Source organism: Malania oleifera, chromosome 12 (assembly GCF_029873635.1).
Source record: "Malania oleifera isolate guangnan ecotype guangnan chromosome 12, ASM2987363v1, whole genome shotgun sequence".
Taxonomy (NCBI): Eukaryota; Viridiplantae; Streptophyta; class Magnoliopsida; order Santalales; family Ximeniaceae; genus Malania; species Malania oleifera.
This window is the reverse complement of record NC_080428.1, coordinates 87,318,761-87,341,738: the sequence shown is the minus strand read 5'-3', so window position 1 is coordinate 87,341,738 and position 22,978 is coordinate 87,318,761. Positions and strand designations below refer to the sequence as shown.

The 22,978-nt window shown below is 34.5% G+C and overlaps 2 protein-coding genes across 2 annotated transcripts; both read right to left on the bottom strand.

The window, feature by feature from the left end:
* Positions 1-1,759: 1,759 nt before the first annotated feature.
* Positions 1,760-6,559, bottom strand: LOC131145046 (uncharacterized). The gene is made up of 7 exons (XM_058094087.1): positions 6,163-6,559; positions 5,246-5,417; positions 4,996-5,045; positions 3,928-4,228; positions 2,663-2,851; positions 2,385-2,567; positions 1,760-2,205 (listed from the first exon to the last, which is right to left on the bottom strand). The coding sequence occupies exons 1-7, from the start codon at positions 6,348-6,350 to the stop codon at positions 1,960-1,962; spliced, it is 1,329 nt and encodes a 442-aa protein (XP_057950070.1). The 5' UTR covers positions 6,351-6,559; the 3' UTR covers positions 1,760-1,959.
* A 1,783-nt stretch (positions 6,560-8,342) lies between these two features.
* Positions 8,343-14,055, bottom strand: LOC131143688 (probable beta-1,4-xylosyltransferase IRX10). The gene is made up of 4 exons (XM_058091926.1): positions 13,493-14,055; positions 11,708-12,096; positions 9,878-10,119; positions 8,343-9,094 (listed from the first exon to the last, which is right to left on the bottom strand). The coding sequence occupies exons 1-4, from the start codon at positions 13,596-13,598 to the stop codon at positions 8,581-8,583; spliced, it is 1,251 nt and encodes a 416-aa protein (XP_057947909.1). The 5' UTR covers positions 13,599-14,055; the 3' UTR covers positions 8,343-8,580.
* Between the last annotated feature and the right edge of the window lie 8,923 nt (positions 14,056-22,978).

The following is a 22,978-nucleotide window of genomic DNA, read 5'->3' as shown; positions in this document are numbered from 1 at the left end:
CCAACAGACAATCTTCAAAGGAGAGGACGTTAGCTTCTATATGTCTTATGCAAAATAAAAATGAAAGGGATTGATCATCTTTTTTTGCATTGTCATTCGCTAAAGCATATTTGGGCTATGATTTATAGGATGCTTAATCACATAGTTATGTTGAAATCTTTGACAACAATGTTTTTAGTTTGGAATATTGTCTCAAAACTTAAATGATGTCTTAGAAGATTGAAAGCAGCAATTCCGACAGTTATATGTTAAGAAACCTAAAAAGAAAGAAATGGAAGAATGTTCTTTCTTTTGTATTTGATCGCTGCTTATCAAATATGTTTATTTAGGTCTAATACTCTTTTGTCCTCCTTAGATTGGGAAAGAGTTGATTTGGGAGGATGATTTAACTACGCCTTTATCTGTTGTCTCGTTTTGAGAATCCAAACATCTTACTTGAATTGGCCTCATTTAATGATATTACCTACTTCAAAAAAAACTCGTGCCCTCCCGCTTTCCGCCGAGCTCTTGATAGTGACGGAGCATGAGTGCGATGAGAGGAATCCGGTGGTAGGCGTGGAGATACTCGAGCCAGCAGCGGTGCCAACAAGTCAAAAGACGATGAAGGCGCTAGATAGTCGAGGGCTCAGCCCCTGCACGGTATGCTTGGAAGATTTTGCGACGGGAACAGAGGTGGTGCAAATGCCTTGCTCGCATGTATTTCACGAAGGCTGCATCATGTCGTAATTAGAGAAAAGTCATGGTTGTCCTGTCTACCGGTTCGAGTTGCCCGCGTAAAATTAGAAAGAGACATTAAACTCTATTTGGTTCTTCTTCAGCACTATTCTTAATTTTTTAAAAAAATTTAAATAGGGTAGTGTTTGAAAATATAAATTTTAAATTTTATATTTAAATATATGTTGATACATATTTTTATTTAAATAGATACATATTCTAATTTAGGTTTTGATTTCATGTTCTAGACATAGGTAAGATAAATTAAGACATTATTTATGTAGTTGCTTGGTGTTCTAATTTTATGAGAAATAAATAATATTTAATTTTATGCTCTATTTCTTGATTCCTTTTTCTTGGAATTGCATTTACTTTTAACTGGGTTATCCACGGGAAAGATAATAAATACTAGTGAACTAATTGGCTAAAAGAATATACGTTTTTTGGTCAAACCAAATTATGAATGTATGTATGGGATGAAGTGCTGAAGACATAATTAAAAAATCATTCTTAATTTGTTCTGAAGTGATAAAATAAAGCAGAGAGATTCAAATTTATATGGGCAGAGTAGGTTGAGTTCTAAAATAAAATTGGTGGTTGACAAATCCAACAAGACAAATTACAAGGGGAGGCATAGGAGCTCTAAAATATAATTGGTAATACTATGCCTATAAATTATGTGTCTTATAATTTTTCTTGATTGTTTATAATAATAAAAGGTTTAGTTCCTACGTGGTTTATATCACAACTAGTTTTGTGCAAATAAATACAATGGAGACCCATTTAAGAAAAGAGAAAAAAGCATTATTTGTAAATACGACAAAGTTAACTAGTAGTAGCTTATCATGGTTCATTAAGTAGTAGATAAAGGAGTTTAGTAATTCAACTTAAGAAAATCCTCATAAAAAAATTGTTGGACTTACTAGCAGAATTAATAACATAAACTTATTCTGACACGACAAAAGTATTATTAGGAAATAAAACAAAGCTACTAATTAACCATAAAAATGTTATGACCAGGAGTTAGGCTCCCAAAAGAAACATCTTAAAAATTAACTCCACTGCTCAATTTGATGAAACACTGTTAAGACGAATTGAAATCTATTTGTGTCCAACCATATATGATACATTATTCACCTCTCTCTCTCTCTCTCACACACACACACACACACACTCGTGAACGCCTTTACAGCCCACTGGCTTTATTGAAATTACCATTACAAAGACATAAAAGAGCTTACAGTGTCAGTGTGTCACCAGCTTAAGAGAGTTGGCCTTCTCCTGCAGGCTATCAAGCAGGCTGTCAAAGCTCTTCTCGAACGCCTCCACTCCTTCAATCTCCAGCTGAGTTCCAACATAGTCCCAGTCAATCCCCAGCTTCTCAAGTGCACTGTAAATGCCTTCTGCTTCCGAAACATTTGAATCAATAGTCCTCGAAACAGTACCATGGTCGATAAATGCTTGGAGAGCCTGGTCAGGCATTGTTGAGACCTACGAGTTCAAGAAAGCAATGCCAAAAAACAAAAAGAAAAGTTACTTATACAAACAAATGACAATGCAAATTAACTTCCTTTCTGCACCCTAATCAAGTAAAAGAAATCTAATCACAATCAAGAAACAATCAATATAAAGCATAAGGGCTCAAGGAAACAGGGATAAGGATGGCTCACAGTGTCAGGTCCAATGAGAGGAGCAACATATAGGGTGTCGGAATAAGCTGGGTTTTTCACACTGGTTGAAGCCCATAGAAGCCTCTGCTTCTTAGCACCTTTATTCACTAAAGCCTCCCATCTTGGACCAGAGAATTTCTTTTGGTAGAGCTTATATGCCAGGGCTGCTTGAGCTACTGCAGCCTAAAACAATTAGCAACATTGCATTAGAGAATCATTTTGCTCTGTGTTCCGAATTTCCTTGTGGCATGAATATGAAATTTGAAAGGGTACTGCACCTTTCCTCGGAGATCAAGGGCTTCAGGGGTTCCAATCTTCTCAAGCATCTTATCAATGAGTGTATCCACGCGGCTGACAAAGAAGGAAGCAACACTTGTAACTCTGGAGAGATCACTCAGCCCAGAAGCCTCAAGGCCATCCAAGTAAGCATCAATAACAGCCTCATATCTAGATAAAGAGAATATGAGCTGTGCATAAACATAAAAGAAAATTCAGAGTTAGAATACCACATTGAAGTATAGGATCCATGATGAAAATAAACAACCAGCCTTTATCCACACCCAAGAAATTCACTCTTTGACTATTCTCAAATTTAGTGGGAAAAACATAAGCCATTGAAACTGCTGTTGGGCTGCTACAAAACCAGCAGCAGACAATGATACTAGTGAATGGATGAGTGATTTCATCAAACTAACTACAGGCACTCAAAAGCTTATCAAAATTATATTAATTATCATCATCTTGACTAAGGAATTCTAACAAACATATTTCCACTTGTCAATTCCTACTCTAAACCTTTCCAACTAACTGGCTCTCATGGGAACTTTGTGCTAAAAAAATGGTTGCATCAAAAAGTATATTTACGATTTCTAGAATCTGGAAATTGGACCTTTAAATAATGCTTGAAATTCATGTTCTGCTTTCACATTGTGCTACTGTTGAATAAAATTCCATATCAAAGCCAAGTTATCGAGCCCCCAATTCCCCTATTTACACTGATAGTACACAACTGCACTTCATTTAATAATTTCTCTTGCTCTAAGAAGTGTTTTATTTAATATTTTTTCTATTCAAGCAGAAGTAAGATGAAAGAAAATATTTAGACACATATATCCTGTGTTTTCCAGAAGACAATGGTAACCAATGAATATCTGGTTCTTTTAAACTTAAGTCTGAGCAAGCAACCCTTTTCACTAACAAATAGGAACAGAAGTGAAATTCGTAATTTAAAATATACAGAGTTCAAATAATTTGAAAAAAGTGGGAGCAATATTGTTTTAAGAAAATAACATGTATCACAACTCCCAGACGACCCCCTCCATGTGACAGAACAACTACAAATTATAAGTCAGCCTATTAAGCACAATAATATCAGTTAAAATAACTTCTAATGATCCAACTAACAACAGTGGTCCATGATCAATTAAATTGTTTAAATTGATTGCGTGAGGCACTAGAAAGCCACATCAGCTAGCAAATGGTTTAACCCCTTCTAAAGTCTCAATTATAAGGCAAGCACAGGTATTTGGTTTAATAAACTCACAGTCACATTGACACTTATGCCCAGTGAAATAGTGTCCTTGATTGAAGGAATACATTCAGCAGTGGCAGGAATCTTAATGTACACATTGGGACGATCAACCACTTTATGAAGCCATTTTGCAGCCCCTACAGTCCCTTCAGTGTCATTAGCAAGTCTGGGTGATACTTCGACAGAAACATAACCATCACCTCCATCCGTTTGATCATAGATTGACTCGAAAAGTTTGCAAGCATCTTGAATGTCCTTAACAACAAGCTCCCAGTACGCACTCTCTATGTCTTTCCCTGATTGGACAAGTTCCCTGTAGATTACCATTTCTTAAAGTCAGAAATATAAGGACTGGAAGGCCCAGATGGAATGTCAATTTTCTATTTAACGACTCAAAAGAAAATCAACAAAAAAGCATCCACCCTTTAGTTACCAAGGGTCCCCACAAAGAAGAAAACTCAGTTGAGTGATTAGTATTTGGTCATAAAAAAGCAGCATACTTGAAAGTAAGGCTACATTTGGTTCGTGTATTGGACGGGAAGGGAATAGAATAGTAATATTGTACAAAGGGAGGCAATTCAAGGAAATGTGTCATGTAAATGTTGGGGTCATTCCAATGAATATAGATGGATGAGGAATGATCATTCCCATATTTTCTCATGGGAGCGTATTCCTTTGTTATTCGATATTAGTTGGAAAAACACCAACTTTTACATTTCATTTCAATTAAAATGTCAGTCTTTTCTCTCCACAGTATTCCAGAAACATTCTGCAAACTTATGAAGCATGTCACTGCGATTTCTATATTATCTTTGTTTCTATAAATCATGTTGCAACCAAAATTTGACATTGTGGTGAGAGAACACATGTTAAACTCTTATGTCCTCCATCATCATCTCCAAAGCATCAAGCATGATGCAATTGCCACTGATAATAATCCATGTTTTCCTATTTTATCAACTGAATAGCCCCTGCCCACGTTAGGATTACCACAAAAATGAACAGATAATACAATTGACTCATGTTATCATCATGGTTATGATAACACTGAAAGAGATGTTAATGATCAATTGACAATACCTGAATTGTTCATTGTAAGCATTTGAGGATGATATCGCTTTTTGGAAAATCTGCATATATAAATTGAAAGCTTTTTTTAGCATATTATGCCTAGGTAACAGAAATTACAAGTGCAAAACTATGTAGAAAATATTTTTCCTGTCTTATTTGCTTCTGTAAGCGGCTCCAAAATACAGTGGAGCAAGAGAAAACAAATGAAAGAAAAATAAACTTAAGGTCAACAAAACAATCAAAATCTCCAATTAATTACCGCTGGGTTGCTGGTTACACCTCTGACCCCATTTGCTATCAACGGAAGCAAATCCGTAACGGGTCTGCAGAGGTTATCATACCACGGACTTTGTCCTTGCAGCTCATAGAGATCCTGAAGAACCGTTCTCTTTATTTGGCTTCCATTTCCATCAAGTTGGGAACATCTAACACTGCAACAAAAAACATAGGCTGCATTCAGTTGTTGAAAGTTGAATGTTTTCCAGACAAAATATTATTTTCTAGTTTTTCATTTTGTATCATAAGTTGGCATTTGGAATTTTGGAATTGAAAAATCCCTTTAGCAAGAAAGGTTCCATTTTACCAATAACATATACCCCTTATTGTTCCAAAGAAAATGGACACTATGAATGAATATCAAAATTGGAGGAGGGCTATGGAAAAATATTTGTCTAACAGAACAGACCCGTATTCCATTAAATAAATAATTAAATAAAAAGCTGAATAAGTATGAAATTAAAGTAAGCCAATAAAAATCAAATAAAAAATACATGAACAATAACAATACAGTTAAACAACAACATAACTTGATGTTGTGAAGTTATAATTAGAGTTGCATCACTACAATCAAAGTTCAGCACCAATCCCCACCCTTCTCCACATGACTGAAATATCAAGATTGCTCCTTCCTATATGTGACGGGAGGTCAACTTGCAGGGAAGCATTCTTAAAGGACCCAAAGGGATCGAGCTAAGCCAGTTTGATCTAGTACAGACAACGACACAAAACGGGAAGACGGAACTGGCTTTGAGCACTAAGCAAGTCCAAGCAAACTCAGATTTACAAAATCGATTTAAATATACACTCGAGATCAAATATCAGAGCGCACGCAGATAAAAAAAGAAGAAAACAAATAGAGATCGCCTTTTCCTAAAAAGAACAAAGAGGAAAGCTTACACCAAGGATCCCCTCCTAGCATCGTTACAGCTTCGCAGAGACAACGTCGAAGAAGATAATGAAATTCTGGCGTTGAAAACAGCTTTGGTTCGGAAATCGATCAAGCACCTTGGCTGGAAAGATCTGGACTTGAACGACTCCGGCAAAGAAGCCGGGGCGGGATTTGATAACTTCGAAACAGAAGCCATGAGAGAAAGAGAGAGAGAGTTGGTAAAGAGCAAAGGAACTAAACTGTATAGTTTGATTGTGAGTCAAGGAGGAACAGAAGTTAGGGTTTAAAGGAAGGAGAAATGGGGCTTTCAACTCAAACTGAGTGGTGGCAGCTGGCAGGTGGGAGAGAGAGAGAGGGGTTGGCAAAATAGGAAATCTGGATTCGGTAGGAAAATGATATTAGTTTGAAATGGCAGCTGCCCAAATTTGTCCTTTTTTTTTAATTTAATTTAATTATTTATTATTGGGTGGGAGATGGAAATCATAATATTTATTTTTCATATAGCTAGGAGTATGAGTACAACCTACCTCATTCTAAACTTTTAAAACCTTATTTTTTGATTGTTTTTTTTTTTTAATATTTTTATGTTACAAATGCCTTTTAAAAAATTTAAATTTATTGTGCTAATTTTGAAATAGTGAGTTAAAATGTTAAATTATATAAACTTGTGTTCTAAATAATAAAATATATTTCTGAAATATAAAAAGAGAGCACATATGTAAGCATATTTGAAATATAACTTATAATCTTTAGCTTTCTTTCGATATAACTTTTCAAACAATAAAATGTTCATATACTTTTACAATAAATAATAAAAAGCAGTCACTCTATCATTATCAAATTGACTATAATCTTTTTCTTTCCGTTAGCATCCCTACTCCTAATAAGTCATGAATTAAATCAGAAACATTCTCAACGAGTCCATAATAAGGAATTCCATTTTTTTCATTGATCCGAGTAGAGACCAAAGATCTTGAGTGACCAATCTAGCACAACAACTCAAAAAATAAAGAAGAATCGTTAATTTCTTCATGTTCATTCCAAGTTTGAAGTGCCATTTGTACAAATAAGAATCCCTTTCGTTACATGATTTCTTGTTCATATAGATAAATATAAGATCTATGAAGCAATTTATTCTCTTATTTTTTTTTTATTGTTTAAAAGATAATTGATTTTAGGACACATAAACTTTAGAGTTGTTGTAAAATTAGATTATAAGTGAGGGTTAAGAACATGTCAATTTTTAAAACATTTTATAAAGACAATAGGCATGTTATAAGTTATATTAAAATTTATTAAAAAAATGTAAAGTTAAATAATTTAATTCAACATGATCTAGTATGGGTGGCTTTTAAAATATTTTGAAAATACAATTTTTAAAAAATATCTGCGCGGCTAAGTTCAAATCAAGCATTGATTTGATTTGAAAGTGTAATATTAAAATTCCTCAACCTTTATAAATAAAATGCTATAATGGAAAATTTATTGCATTGCATTTTATTTTTAGAGAAGTTTTCAATCCATGAATTTTCAGTAGTTTTATTACATTCTGTAAATAATTTTCATATAATTTAAATTAAAAAATTATTTCCTTAAAAATAATAACACAATCAAACCTCAAAACCATCAAAATTTCTGAATTCATACTTCTAATACCCAACTCTCAATCAGTACAAGTCCACCTATGGTTTGCAGACAGAACTCACGTGCAGACACGTGGCATGACAATAAACCAATCCTCAAGGCCCTCATTTCATTTCATCAATGCAAATGCATTAGATTATTAGGATATTATTTGGCTGAAGAAACAAGACCAACATGTGTGTGTGTGTGTGTGTGAGAATTTATAATTTTAAGTTAGTTGAGAATATTTTCAGGTAATAATTGTTTATTCTGAAAAATCTATTTATAATTATCCCCAATTTTTAAATTTAATTGACTGGTATGAATAAAGAGCAAGAGATCTCATGTACAAATCTCGAATTGAAAATAAAATTAAATAAAAAATTATATGATGAATATGTAAAATCATAAAAATCAATTTCTTTACATTCAATTCCATCCATTAAATGAATGTAATACAAAATTTATAAATATCATCCGAATTCACACGAGTCTTTGCCCAAAACATGAAATCCATATTTTCAAACACAATTTATAAATCACTTTTCAAACAACATCAGCAGCATAAGATAACACACGCATCCGGGAAAAAAACCCGAAGCAACTTTATAAACTTGCTATGTATAGTCCAATCCACAAATCAACATCCCAGGCGAAACTGATGTACATATTCCAACAATGTCAACAATTTTATAAACAAAAGAGTCGAGGATTTACAATTCTGATCATCCGTTACAACTTGGGCAGGGGGATAATGGAAAATACAATACAACAATCCAATACTACAAAAAATGCTGCTACCCTCACCAAGGTTTCAGGTCCCCAACTGGTCCAGCAGTCCAATTCAAGATTTTTTCACCCGGCTTCAAGTAAATATTCTTGTCGTGTGGCAACTTGCGAGCCAGCCCATTCAATATCTGATGAAAAGCATCCCTTGGCTGTGCAGGTTGAGGAAACAGCATAGCCTGCTTCATTGATGGATTTGCAAGCAGTCTCTGTTTCCTCAAGATCACTTCCGGCGGTATAGATGTAAGGATTGTATCCAGGTTAGGGACATCCTTCTCGGCTACGAACACCCCAATTTCTTCCCAAGGTATGGCATCAGCAAAGGGTAAGACAATATCATCCGCAATGATCACAGGAATGCAACCAAATATCACCCCTTCAACCAGCCTAGGACTCCACGGGGCCCACCCAAGAGGGCATAAACAGAAAACAGCCCTTTGCATGTCTTCATAATAGGTAGTTGGGTGCTCAGTGGAGATGTCGAAGAGCGGGTTGTTCTTAAAGTTCTCCCAAACTGCTGCCCTTGCACCTCTGTTCCATCAAATGAGAAAATTAGAAAGGCTAGTCAATCTGCCACACAGCTGCAGCAGAAGGTACCCAATTTGCAGTGAAGTATATGATCTTAAAAACAAACAAGAACCAGTGCACCACTTAACGCAAGTAATAGTGAATATTGTTTTATTTCTGGTTGTAAGATGGAACTGGAAATGAGAATGCAAAGTAAGAGAATAAACAAGCCTAGTAGCACTCTCTTGCCTTTTCGTTCTCATTCCCATTCCATTAAGCAGTCAAATGCAACCTGACAAATGGTACCATCATCCTTATGTAGAGCCTCGACAAGACATCAAGCTCTAAAGTGCATTTTGTGGTCTAAACAGGCCAAACCTCACTGTCTAAATCTCAGATAACGCATGTTCCCAACCTAGGAGGAGCACAAGAACATTGTGAACATGAGTTTCTGATGATTGGGTTTGGTTCAGATATATATGGTGAATGTAATTCTAAGCCAAAACCTAAGTACTAAATGCTTCCTCCATTGCTTATTGTCTGCTTCATTGAATAGATCCTTTCAAACAGCCACTGAAGAGCTGGTGACGAAGCCTCATATTTGAAAACTTGAATGGCATTTGGCCATTTCATGAAAAGATCATGCCCAATCTTTTATACAGCCAGGTTAGCCAGCTCAGTTCATGGTAAATGCACAATCTTTTATTCAGCCAGGTCAGCCAGTTCAGTTCATGGTGAATTGGCTAACCAAACCTAAGCTTCATTACTAAATTGCAAGTAACTATTTCCAGAAGTTTGAAAACGCACCTTGCATAATATCCACCTTCAGGGTCATTATTAACATCGTAAAATAGGCCACGAAAGTAGACAAAGATGGATCGTGGAGTGTCCGGAGGAATCAGGTGGGCCTGCATTTTTTGCGGGGGAGCATATGGAGGAATTGTAATTGAGCCCTCATTTAGGCAAACATGATTCCTTTGTCCAAAAGTTTGAACCAGGGTAGCTCGTTGTAGTACTGGAAGAATCCCCCGCTCAATAGCTTTCTCTTCCTTCATGGCACAAAAATAATGCAAGTTATGCTCCAGAAAAAGCTATTCCTTTGATCTTGCAATTTTATTGTTGCCCAACTTCATATCAAAATGAAAAGCAATGAAGTTGCACAATAGCATAATCCTACGGTCATAACTACTATATATGATAAACAACATATACAAACTGTTGAAATGTTTTTGGTTGAAATTACAATGAGAACATCAAATAAACAGGTGCTAAAGAAAAATTTTCGGAAAAGACGGACAGTGAGCATAAAAGAATGCCTGAAGGAGGGTTGGTGATAATGCCAATGACAACGAGGCTACGAAGCACAGAGACATATTTGACACAGCACAAACAAAACCTAAAGATGTAGCACTCAACATATTGAATTTTGCATGTATCTTTCTCAACCCCAAAAGCTAGCTTATGGGGTAAGGTTTTCCTTTACACTTAATAATTGACCACCAGCCCCTTCCACAACCAATGTTACCCCAACAATCTCCCCCTCATACATCGGGCTCCAAATCAGCGGCACCACAAACTCGGCACCCCAAGGAGAATGTTGAACCATGATTCTGATACCAGTGTTGGACGGTCCAGGGCTTTCTCAACCCCAAAAGCTAGCCTATGGGGTGAGGCTTTCCCTCACGTTTAATAACTGACCACCAACCCTTTCCATAACCAATGTGGGATAACCGCAACGTATCTAACAAAATGGGATAAAATCAGAAGAAAAGAACATAAAATAGATTTACTATGGTGCAGCCAGCATGGAGTGATATCAATCTATCACAGCCATGACGGCTGTGATTTTTATTCTCACTATTAGGGCAAATGTTGTAGCAGGATAAGTGCTTGAAATTAAAATTTTATTTTAAATCATGGTTGTATTAAGGAATGTTGGACACATGTCCAAGGAGTGTTTGAGAAGGGTCTTTGTCCAACATAAATACAACATAATATGCTCCTCTATAAAAGTCTCCATGCTACATGGCAATGAGGATTACTTTGATTCTATGCACATGACAAGGTTCAATAGTCTGACATTGCAAAAGAATATAAGGCACTTTCAGAACCCATAATATAAAAACTTTATAATTATATCTATTAGGTGATTCAAATATGATTTTTCATTTTCCAAGAAATTTTCAGGAATTAAACAATTTTTTCTACACGCATCCTGTAATCTGCACCTCAAGACATTTCATACGTTATGACAATTAGAATGTTAAGACCAAATTACCTCCCAGTCAAGTTCACACACTCACAGTGATTGTCACATTGAAAGTATAGTAAAAAAAGTTAAACGCTTGCTGCTCATCCTAAAATTCACTAATGGCTTCTCTTGAGTAATTTTTAAAAAATCGTCAACACAGGCTTAACTCACCAGACATTGCTAAAGAAATCAGACTAAATGGAAGGTTTAAATACTGTTCCCTTTTTAGATATCTATTTGCCTCAACTTTCACAATGAACAGATCATGCTGAGTTTGTCAGCCTCAGACAACTTGCACAAGGAGAAGACTCATTGTTATAGCATCCTCATATGCCGCCAAAAATTTTATTCTGGAATATAATAAATAAAGGTAGAAAGGATCTTACTTGATAATGGAAGCAGGCTCCGAAGTCATGGGGCACAACAAAGAAATGATCAGCCCCTTCTGTTCGATTCCAGTACGGCCACTGAGAAGAAATGAGTTGTATTGCACTCCTCATCATCCGTGGTGATTTGAAAGGCAATGGCAGGCCACTGGGTGTAAGATCACAAGTGGCGTATACAGGGATATAAAACCAATCTGCTTCTTCAGGATTGAGTGTCCGAACGGGGCTGGATAAGAGGAATCGATGCATGAAGATCTCAGCAGCAAACATATGTGTGAGACATCTGGGGTCTTTCTGCAGTCTCTTCCTGTTATATTTGCTCGGAAGATCATACACAAAAACTTTCAGCCTTCCAACTGGGTTGTCTTCCAAGACATCACCAGCACTTCCTGCATTCATTTTAACCCAAAACACACTTAATATGTAATTGTTCAGATGTCCCAATATGTCAGACTGCTACAGGAATATGTAATTGTTCAATTTCACCAAGCTCAATTCTCAATCAAAAGGAAAACAACTAATACCTAGTTCTCAACATTAAGACTCCATTAGGATCGAGGATTTCAGGTGGGAAAAAGTGAAGGACGAGAAAATAAGAATGAAATTAATTTTTCAATACGAGGGCAAGCCTGGACCCAATGATGAAGGTACTACGCCCAAACCTCAAGATCACATTAAGTCACAAACATAGCCTCTCCAAAACTAGAGATAAACTTGAGGTTAGGCTCCACATTCACTTGGTATGATGTGAGAGCCTTGTGCACGGGGTGTTGTGCATCAATTTTTCATAATAATTTCTATCTCCAAGCTAAGAATAAAAATTGATATAAACCAATCAAAAAATTAGAAAATTGAAAAGTAAATAACATATAAGCAAAATTTTGTTCATTCATTATTGCATATTTCTTTTTCTTTCTCCTTGTCCATGACTACCAAAAAACAGATTCTTTCATTTTTATTTTATTTTTTTCCTTTTCTTCATGTTTTGCAAGTTCCAAACAGAGCCTAAATCCTCAATGTTCTCAATTAAATGTAACCTGTGCAATGGGCATACAAATAAAACAATCAATTATAAGTGGAAAAACGGACCATTTTTCCTTCAGAGTGGTAGAATGTATGAACTTTTTACGATTAAAAGTATGTAAAACAAAGACAGCATAACACATATTAAAGCAGGAAATAACTAAAAATCAATGTGCTCAAGTATGGAGCCCAACATTTATTTCCAAATAGATGTGAATTCACATGCTACTAAAGAAACCCTGCAAAATTTCATGACAGCTTGCTCTTTAGTAGAGCACGTCTGTCTGTGTGTGAGGGTGTGGAGTGGTGGGGAAGAGGGGGAGTTTAGGTGCCCATTGATAAAACTAACTGCCACATTTATGAACAATGAGTCAGGAATCAAGTTCTGAATTACCTGATCCAAAAAACGAACCAATATCTTGATGTCGTATAATTACATTGTCCATATAATTTGAACAGAGAGAGCTTAGGTGCCGTTTGATTAAATTAACAACTAAGTTATGAACACTGAGTCAAGAATCAAGTTCTGAATTAGCGGATCAATAACGAATCAATAGCTAATTGTCGACATTGAACTATTTGCATCTACTTGGTAATTGCATTGCAGAAATATATTTTGTTAATCACATTGCATAAATATATTAATGTTGTATAATTGCATTGTGTATATAATCATTAGGTAATTCCAAGTGAAGGTAACATGATATCAAGAAAGCTATACCCAAAACATTTATAAAAAAAAAAAATACCCAAAAGGAGTACCTGAAATTCTCTCCGTTCGCAGATTTTGATCAATACCCACGACACCGTTCCTCCAAAGAAAGCCAAAAACAAGAACAAGGAGGAATACCCAAGTCGAAATCCTCATTGTCGCACCAGAAAACCCCGATTTCCGAAACCAATAGCCGATGAAAAGGAAAAACAGGGGCTCTCGAGATCCGGGGCAGAGGGGAAGAAATAGAAAGCTGTACTTAACGGGGTAGTAATATAGTTGAGACGTCGTTTAGGCAGTGGTTGAGGAGTTTTCTTAGAGCTCAGGTTTTGGGACTTAAGAAGAAATTGAGGTTTACAGGTGGGAGGATTGATGGAGGACTGCATAAAAGGAATTGCTTGAAGAAACAGAGAAGATGCATGTTTTTTGTTTTATTATTTGGTTTTGGTGATCCTTGTGTGCGATGAAAATGGCAGGTAACAGAGGTGGTCATGGAGTCTGATAGCTGCGCTTGCTTTGCCGACTCCTTGACATCTCACGAACCGGAGAAGGCGCGTGCTGTTTGCAATTGGACCCCTCAGGTCGAGAGAGCAGGGGATTTTTTTTCCTTTTTTTTTTTTTTTGGGAGTAGTTGGGAAATACTTTTTATTTTTCGTTTTTTTATTTTCAAAAAATAAATTATGTTAGAATGGTAAAAAAAAAAAAAAAAAACCTTGAATTATTTTATAATTAGTTAGAGGATTAGTTGGCTGTTTATTTATACTTTTTATAATTATTCATTATAAATATCTTCTAGAAGTTTTTAATGTGTTTTTATTTATAAGGACTCAATAGCAAAAGTTTGAAAAATTTTAATGGATGAATAGTATATGATTGAATTTTTAAATTAAATTATTCCTATAAATATATATATAAAAATGTAAGTATTATATAATTAATTAACTCGCAAAAAAGTAAAGGATAATGAAACTTTTTTGTAAAGGTTGTGATACTTAATTATATTTTTATGCATTTTTATCTATTATATATTTAAAACCGTGCTTCCACATGTTTTTAAATATGTATTTACTGTTGATAGCAATATATTTTTAATAATGTGTTGTAAACATTTCTGACATATTTTCAATAGAAAAGTATTTTGTAGAAAAAAAAATTATCTATAAAATGTTATAAAAATGAAGAAAATAAATAAAAAATAAATAGAAATGAGACAGTGGTTCGACAATGCCTACTCTACGGGCGGATGAGATCAAAACTTCACTATCACGAGATGCAGCGTCCTAGAAAATTATATGCATGGAAGTGTAAATATAAATATATATATATTATTAATTAATTAATTAAATATTATTAATATGAATTAATTAAATAAATAATATGATAAGATATATATATATAATATTAATATAATATAATAAAGTATAGTTATAATATATATATATATATATATATATATGAAATCAAGTACTTGAAACTTTAAAACTTCAATTGCAATTGCAATTGCAAACACCCCCGATTTTCTCTCTCTCTCTACTTTCTCTCTCCTCAACCCCTCTCTTTCTCTCCTCGATTTTCTCGGTCAAACGTGCTCCGATCGAAGAACAGAAAATACCTTTGGATTCCAAATTTAACCACGAACATTTTAACTAGAGTGAATTCATCTTTTGAGTGTCGTAGGCACCACTTCTGAGATATAGTAAGGAGAATAGGTTATGTCAGACATATTTTAAATATTTTCTATTAAATCTGAATATATGAATTTAATTATATTTATGTGATTTAAATATATGCCTAGGCTTGGGGATATTTTAGAATTAGATTAAACTGTGGGGATTTGATCATATTAGTGTTTTTAAATATGTTAGAAATTAAACTTAAATATGGGAAGTGGATCATACCCGCGTTTTTTTTAGAATTTAACCAGCTAATGGGAACGTGTGTGTAAAGACCTAGAAATGTAAAATGATTAAAATAATTTGAAAAAAAAAATAATAGATAAAATAACAAATAAATAAATAAAAGAAATGGCGTGGGAAAAAAATAAAAATAAATAAAATTTAAGAAATTAAATAAAATTAAGTTAAATTAAATAATTAAATAATTAGTTATTAAATTAAACATTTTTACATTGGATTTAAAAAAACTAATTGAAATAAGAGAAATATATATATATATATATATATAAAAAGTAAAAGAAGAAAGAAGAAGAAGATTCACCCCCCCCCCCACTCTCTACAAATTGCTTCCTGCGTGCAGCGCACTCCACCTCCGTCTCCGTCTCCATCTCTCTTCTTCTCTTAATTTCTTGACGGATTTACAGTGGATCAGGAAACGGAAGGTGTCGTTGGATTCCTGACTCCGCTGCCGACATTTCTACCAGAGCAAATTTGTCATGGGAATGGCTTAAACCCTACTCCTGGGGAAAGATAATTTTTCCTCATTTTCTAAATTTCTCGGTAAATATGTTATTAAATCGACGATCGAGTACCACCATATAGTCCTAATCACAATTGTCGTCATTTTGGTGTAGGTAATTTTTCAATTGGGGTTTTTTAGACCTCACTCCAAAGCAAGAGTGGGATTTGAAAATTTTGGCAATTTGGGTATATTTGTGGGTATTACTATTTATTTAGGAATTATGGCCCTAGGAAATATTTAAATAATAATTTATTCAGGAATAATTTATTGGAGTTAGGAATTTAATTTCAGGGTCCAAGTGAGCTCTGCAGACATCTTTTCGGGGTCTCTATTGGCGTAGTGCAAGGAATCAGGTAATGGGGAAATTTCTATATTAAATCAGGTTTTTCATGAATTAAAAAAAAAAAAGGATCATGTGTTATTTATGTATATATATTTTTATGTGGGTTTAAAATGCCAACCATGAAATTCATGTTTTTTGAGCCTAGGGTTGTTTATATAGTCATGTATATGTGAAAGTAAACGAATGAAAGTAAAAAGAATTTTCGGATGAATTAAATAAGAAATGAAATGTATTTTGAGCATATAAATGTTATGTGACGCCCCAATTTTCGTACAATTTTTTTCCTCATAATAAATAAATAATCACGTCATAAATCCACAACATCCACAAATCGGCCACGTCAACAATCCTACTACCATTCTTACAACCCGACCCGCATTGGGTACCGGGTAAAAAATATTTTATTATATTTAACCTAACAGTGGAAGACAATATACACATATCAGTCAGAATACAATACCCAGAGTATCAACATACATATAAATATTCACACTACCTTCCCATACTAAAAATAACTATTCAACTCTAAGGGAATTACATCTCCCCTAGTCCTGTGTATCAGGGTCTCAGCTCCCTACTATTATGGAGCTCTATCACCCGGCCGGTCTCTATTCCCTGAAAAATTTAGGTAAATTGGGTGAGACACATCTCAGTAAGAAGGAATAGATTATTTACAGTGTGTGGCCAAATGAGTACAATTATAATACACTTTACTTTTCAAATCACCATTTCATCTGAGAAAATACACTGATATTCACATGCACATAATCATATAGATATATAACACAAGCTTTTATAAGCTTTAAAATTATTTATCAAATTCAATGATTTCCAATACATACTTACACGCGAAGTTCCTGAGAATAGGGAAGATTACTTGCCCATACAGGTAGCTTCCCTCTGCCCTAACACGTTATGCATTCGGTTATGGCCACATCTGATACCCATCAGGGCACTCATCTTACTCAGTAAGCCCTCAGGCGGAGAGTTTCACTTCGCCTTAATTATTTATATTATTAACTCACACTGTTCCATTTCTCAATTTTATCATTTTTATTTTTCAATTTCCATTCTTTTTTTCATTTCTCATTTTAGCCAATTTTATCATTCTTTCACTTTTCATTTCCACTTTACTTTCCAGCTCATGAGTATCCTCAGTATCAAATACCAACATCGCGTTTGTAACTCATGGCCACCCTGAGGATCTTTTTATACACGCCATGCTTTCCCCCATGGTCAAGGTTGTGCGGCCCGAAGGCTAGATCTAATCGCGGTTGGCCGACCTGGTTAGATCAAATATCATATCACATATCGCGTCTATAGTACGACTAACCGGCCTAATACCCTGATCCGGACTCAAGGGGCCCAACAACCCTACACAATGGCACAGTCGACTGTCACGCCACACGCTCTAAGAGTCCGTGTGGTTGCACTAGCACCACTCGCAACGGTACCGTGCTGAATATCATAACCATCCAACAGGGTTTACCACTACATACTCGCAATCATTATGCGGTATTGGCATTTCATCAATTATATTATAGTATATCACAATTCAGTTCAATATAAATATTCTCATCATTTTCAGTGCACATTTCATCATCTCGTAATATCATATATCATATTTCATGTATTTTCACATTTTTCCAAAATACTCATATCAACAATTTGCACAAACTCATTTCTCATGCAAATAATTTCCACTCACAAATAAATATCACTTGTCATTATTTTCCAATATCAGTATTTCACAAAATCTCATTTTCCAGGCAAAACATTTCTACTCATATAATAATACCATATTACATTATTTTTCACTAATCAGATCAGTAATTCTCATTTCAATATTTTCTCAGAAATTACACATTATTATATTTTACACTCCAAAATATCACAATTTACAATTACTCAAATGCCACACAATTTATCTGATATTTATATCCTAATAATTTTCAGACAAAATATCATATGCTCAATTTCACATATTCATTCAAATAACAATTCTAAAAACACTGGTATAATTTATTCCCTTTACCTGACTTACTGAGAGTCTCCCTAGAATCCTAAATTCTACGCCCTTGGCGCCTGAAATTCAACTCCTGCAATTTGCATTTTTCCCGAAATTAATCAATCTATTTCTCCAAAATAATACCCATCTAGCCTTCCCTAGACTCCATATACCTCCAATTAATATTTAAACTATTATTTAACACCCCCACTTAATTTTCTAAATTTTGCCTGCGGGTCCCAAAATTACACCCTCGGCTCTCACCCGGGTCCTAAATTTCAGAAATCCAACTTCAGCCCCAAATGCTCAATATTTTAGCATTTCTAAATTAATGCTAATTAATTAAAAATAAGTCTCTTAATAACCCTTGCACCCCAAATTTTGGATTTTAGTCTGACACCCCCACGAGAATTTCGTCCTACTAGACTTGTAGAGAATCATCCCTAGATTCTCGTGGCAGTGTCCGTTCGTCAATTGGGCTTATATTTTGCAAGAAATTAAAGAAAAATAAAAAAATGGCTTACCCCAGGGAATACGCCTATGCCGCTCCTACCACCGATCCGCTCTAGTAGAAATGACGGCAGCGGCGAATGGAGTCCAGTGGCATCTTCGGATTTTCGATCGAGCGACAATCCGTCACGAAATCGAGGAGAGAGGGAGAGAGAACATGAGGAGAGAGAGAGAGAGAGAGTTCAGAGAGTTGCAGAGAAAAGAAAAGAAAAGAAAAGAAAAGAAGAAGAAGATGAAGATAATACTGGGGGGTGGGGGCGTGAATTCAAATTAACAGAACTCACCTGAAGCTTCAAAGAAGCTTCAGGTGATTTTATATATATATATATATATATAATAATATATTTAATTTATATTAATAATAATATATTTTATTAATAAAAATAAAAATAAATTTTAATTTTTTTTTCTTATTTGTTATTATTATTTTTAAATCCTATTAATTAATTATTATTATTATTATTATTATTATTTTTTTTTTTAAATCTATCCACTAATCTTCTATAACCCTTTTTGGGATTATTACATATTAAATGTGAGTTGGCTTATTTTATGAGAAATATGTATGAATTTTATTACTAAATTGTGTGGCATGAGAATCAGCGCAAATTATATGTTAAATATAAGAGATGCAGGCTAAGTAAGTAAAGTAATGAGAATAAAATATGATATGGACAATGTTGTCTGTGTATGTTAAATGCAACCATGTAAAGGTATGACAGCTAAAAGTCGGGTTAGTAGATTTTAGTGCATTTCTATATAGACTAACTGTAGCATATTTTAGCGCATTTCAATGTGAACTAACTGATGACGGCTAAAGAGCGGCTGTAGTACAAAGGAATGAAATGAAAATGTTATGAAATGAAATGACAAGGAATGACAATGCAATGAAATGAAATGTGAAATGTGAATGATACAAATGGGAAAGAGTCACTTAAAGTGAAACACAAGGAAATGTTAAGTTATGAACATGAAACAATGTGAATGATTGAATAACGATGGAAAGAATGATGTATTATGATATTAGAAGTATCTATGTATGTAAAACATGTTACGATTGGGCGAGGCATACTCTTCGCCTAAGGGCTTGCTAAGTAAAGCGAGTGCATTAGTAGCTTTAGATGTGGCAGTAGCTGCATAACGCACTAGGGCAAGGGAAACCTACTTGTATGGGTAAGTAAAATTCCCTATCCTTAGGGCCTTTGCTGGTAAACTGTTGTTGAATGCATGAGTACGAGATCAAGTTAACACTTGAGGGCTTACTGAGTAAGGTGAGTGCTCTGATATGTTTCAGTAGTGACCTTTGGGTTACCTAAGAATCAAAGTAGAGGGGTGCTACTTGTATGGGTGGGTAATTACCCCTATCCTTGGGTAATCTCGTGGGTAAACCTTTTCATGTGGTTGTTAGATTCAGAAAATGACTTTCAGTATTATATTAATGATTTCCAAATATTATAAAATGACATGTATAATCTCATGATGGCCATACGCTGAGTTTAATATATTGTTTCTTCCCTTACTGAGATGTGTCTCACCCAAATATAAATTTATTTCTTTTTCAGGACATCCTCGAGGTCGAGCTTTGAGAGTTCGAGGTTTTTATAGCATTATTGGGAAATAGAAAAAGAAAAGGGTATATTTCTATGTTAATTTTGGGGAATGTAAATATTTATATTTTATGTCTTTATGTTTTAAGGCTATTGAGTAAGGAATGATTGTGAAAATACTGAATTGTTGGGAGTTATGTAGATTTATGGAAATGCAGGTGATGGATGATTTATTATAAATTATAGTTAGAATTAGAAAACTCTGGTATTATAATTGAGAGATTATATTTATGTTTTCCACTGCGTATATGTTAATTATGGATTATCAAGGATTTTATCGGGTATAACGCACCAAACCCGGGTTTAAAGGTGTGGGGCTTTACAGTGTGAGCCTAGGAATATTAAGATAATTGTAATTTTGAGGTTGAGTTGATTAAACTGGGAAAATATGATTTCAGGGTTTTGATCTCCAAACGCCGTGGGTGTTGGTTTAGAGATCTTAGCACACACCCTCTAAATAAGCAGGTAAGGAAAATAAATTATAACAGATATCTTTAGAAAATTAACTAATTGATTTAAAGTATATAAATATGAGAATACTGTATATGGTTTTGGAAAACTATGATATGAATATTTTCCTTGTGATTATTATATTATGGTTAACAGTAAAAAATTGTGGGGCATAAGGAATATGAAATAACATTTTTATATTGGGAATGTGATTTATACTGAAATATATGATTTGCACTAAGAAATAATGATATGAGATATACATATGTTTGTACAGAAAATGATGTTATGAGATATACAAATATGTTTTTATACAGATATGATAAAATGAGATATACTGATATGTTTTATTCAAGTATGAAGATATGAGAAACCCAACTAAACTCTAAGGGAACTATACATCCCTAGGTCAAAACACTCACCTTGTCTATCAGGGTGTAGGCTCTCCTCTATCTTGAAACTCCATCTCCTGGTCTATCACGGTTCCTTGAAATATTTAGATATTTGGGTGAGACACATGTCAGTGAGATGGAATAAATTATTTACAATGTGTGGCAATAAGAGTTTCATTATATCATAATATTCTCATTTTAGTGATAATACCATCTGAGAAAAATATACCATTTAAACTCATAACCATATAGATATAAAACACAAGCTTTTAAAAGCTTTAATTCCATTTTTCAACTCATTAACATGCAACCCATGTTTATCAGCGAAAGTTCTCGAGGATAAGGGAGGTTACACGCTCATACATGTAGCTCCCCTCTACTCTGATATCGTTTGTAACTCTTCCCAATTAACTTGGGTATAGTTACAACTGATACTTATCAGGGCACTCACCTTACTCAGTAAATCCTCAGGCGGAGAGTTTTACTTCGCCTTATTTATTTATATTATTATACTCACACTCTTTCTTTTATCTTTCATTTCCATTTCATCATCCAATACATGTGTAACGATCTGAAGAATAATAGTATTTAAATAATAAAAGAAAGGGAAATGGAAACCGAAAAACATAAGGAGGCAATCGACTTTGTCGACGACTTTGCATTTTGGAAAGGATAAATTCCGAGGAATTTTTCAGCTCCTTGTCGACGAATACGGGGGACCTGTCGACGAGGGTATAACAGGAGCTTGTCGACGAGGGTTGGAGTTCGTCGACGAATTTTCTACAGGACTCGTCGACGTGGTGACGTGGCTCGTCGATGAGGATATACCGAGAGGATAATTCTGGGGTTTTTAAATTTCGTCGACGAAGGGGAGAGTTCGGCAACGAATTTTGTACTGACCTCATCGACAAGGTGACGTGGCTCGTCGATGAAGGTCACAGTTTAAATAGGCCTAAAGTTCATTTTTGGGAGAAATTTTATGCGCAGAGCTTCTCTCTCTCCTACCCTTCGGCACTTCCCCCTTCTCTCTTCGATTTCAGGCCGGATCTTCGCCGAACTGACGATCTGAAGCCACCACGACTGTAACACCCCGACCCGAAGGGATTAGGATATTAACTTTTTACTACTAATATACAGCGGAAGCAAAATAAACTCAATTGTTATTTAACCAGAGCACTAATTATCCATATTACAATCATTTATTTCAAAAGAAGAAAAATTACACAAACATAAATATCTGAAACCATACTAATATTTCTAATCAATCTTTATTTTTCTAATCCCCACCCGCGTGCTTGCTAAGCCTGATTTCCGACATGTCTTTCAGAGTTATCTGAAATAAAAATATGATTGGAGTGAGACGACGCTCAGTAAGTAAATAAGATTATTATTAGTGTGTAGCCAAAATGAGCATTTTAAAAAAATTTCGTAAAACAATATTTAATACTATAACTTCAAAATTTCTTTTAGAATAAATATAAATTTAAAAATTTCTGTATAAAACTTTTGTCATCAATTACAACAGTAAAATTTTATAATTATATACTATAACTGTTAAATTAAATTTTTAACTTTAAAACTGTAAAAATATTTAATGATAAACATACATATACTTTTCCTTATACGTTTTCCTTAGATCGTCATTTAAGTACCAAAATGATCCTTTTCACGTAAACTTACACTTTTCCTTCAAATCATCAGTAACTTTGTACACATAATTAAATATGTATAAATATATATTATAAAAATCACCCTTAGGCCTGTTTGTCGTAGGTCATGTTTACCCCCATGACTGGGTTGTGTGGTCC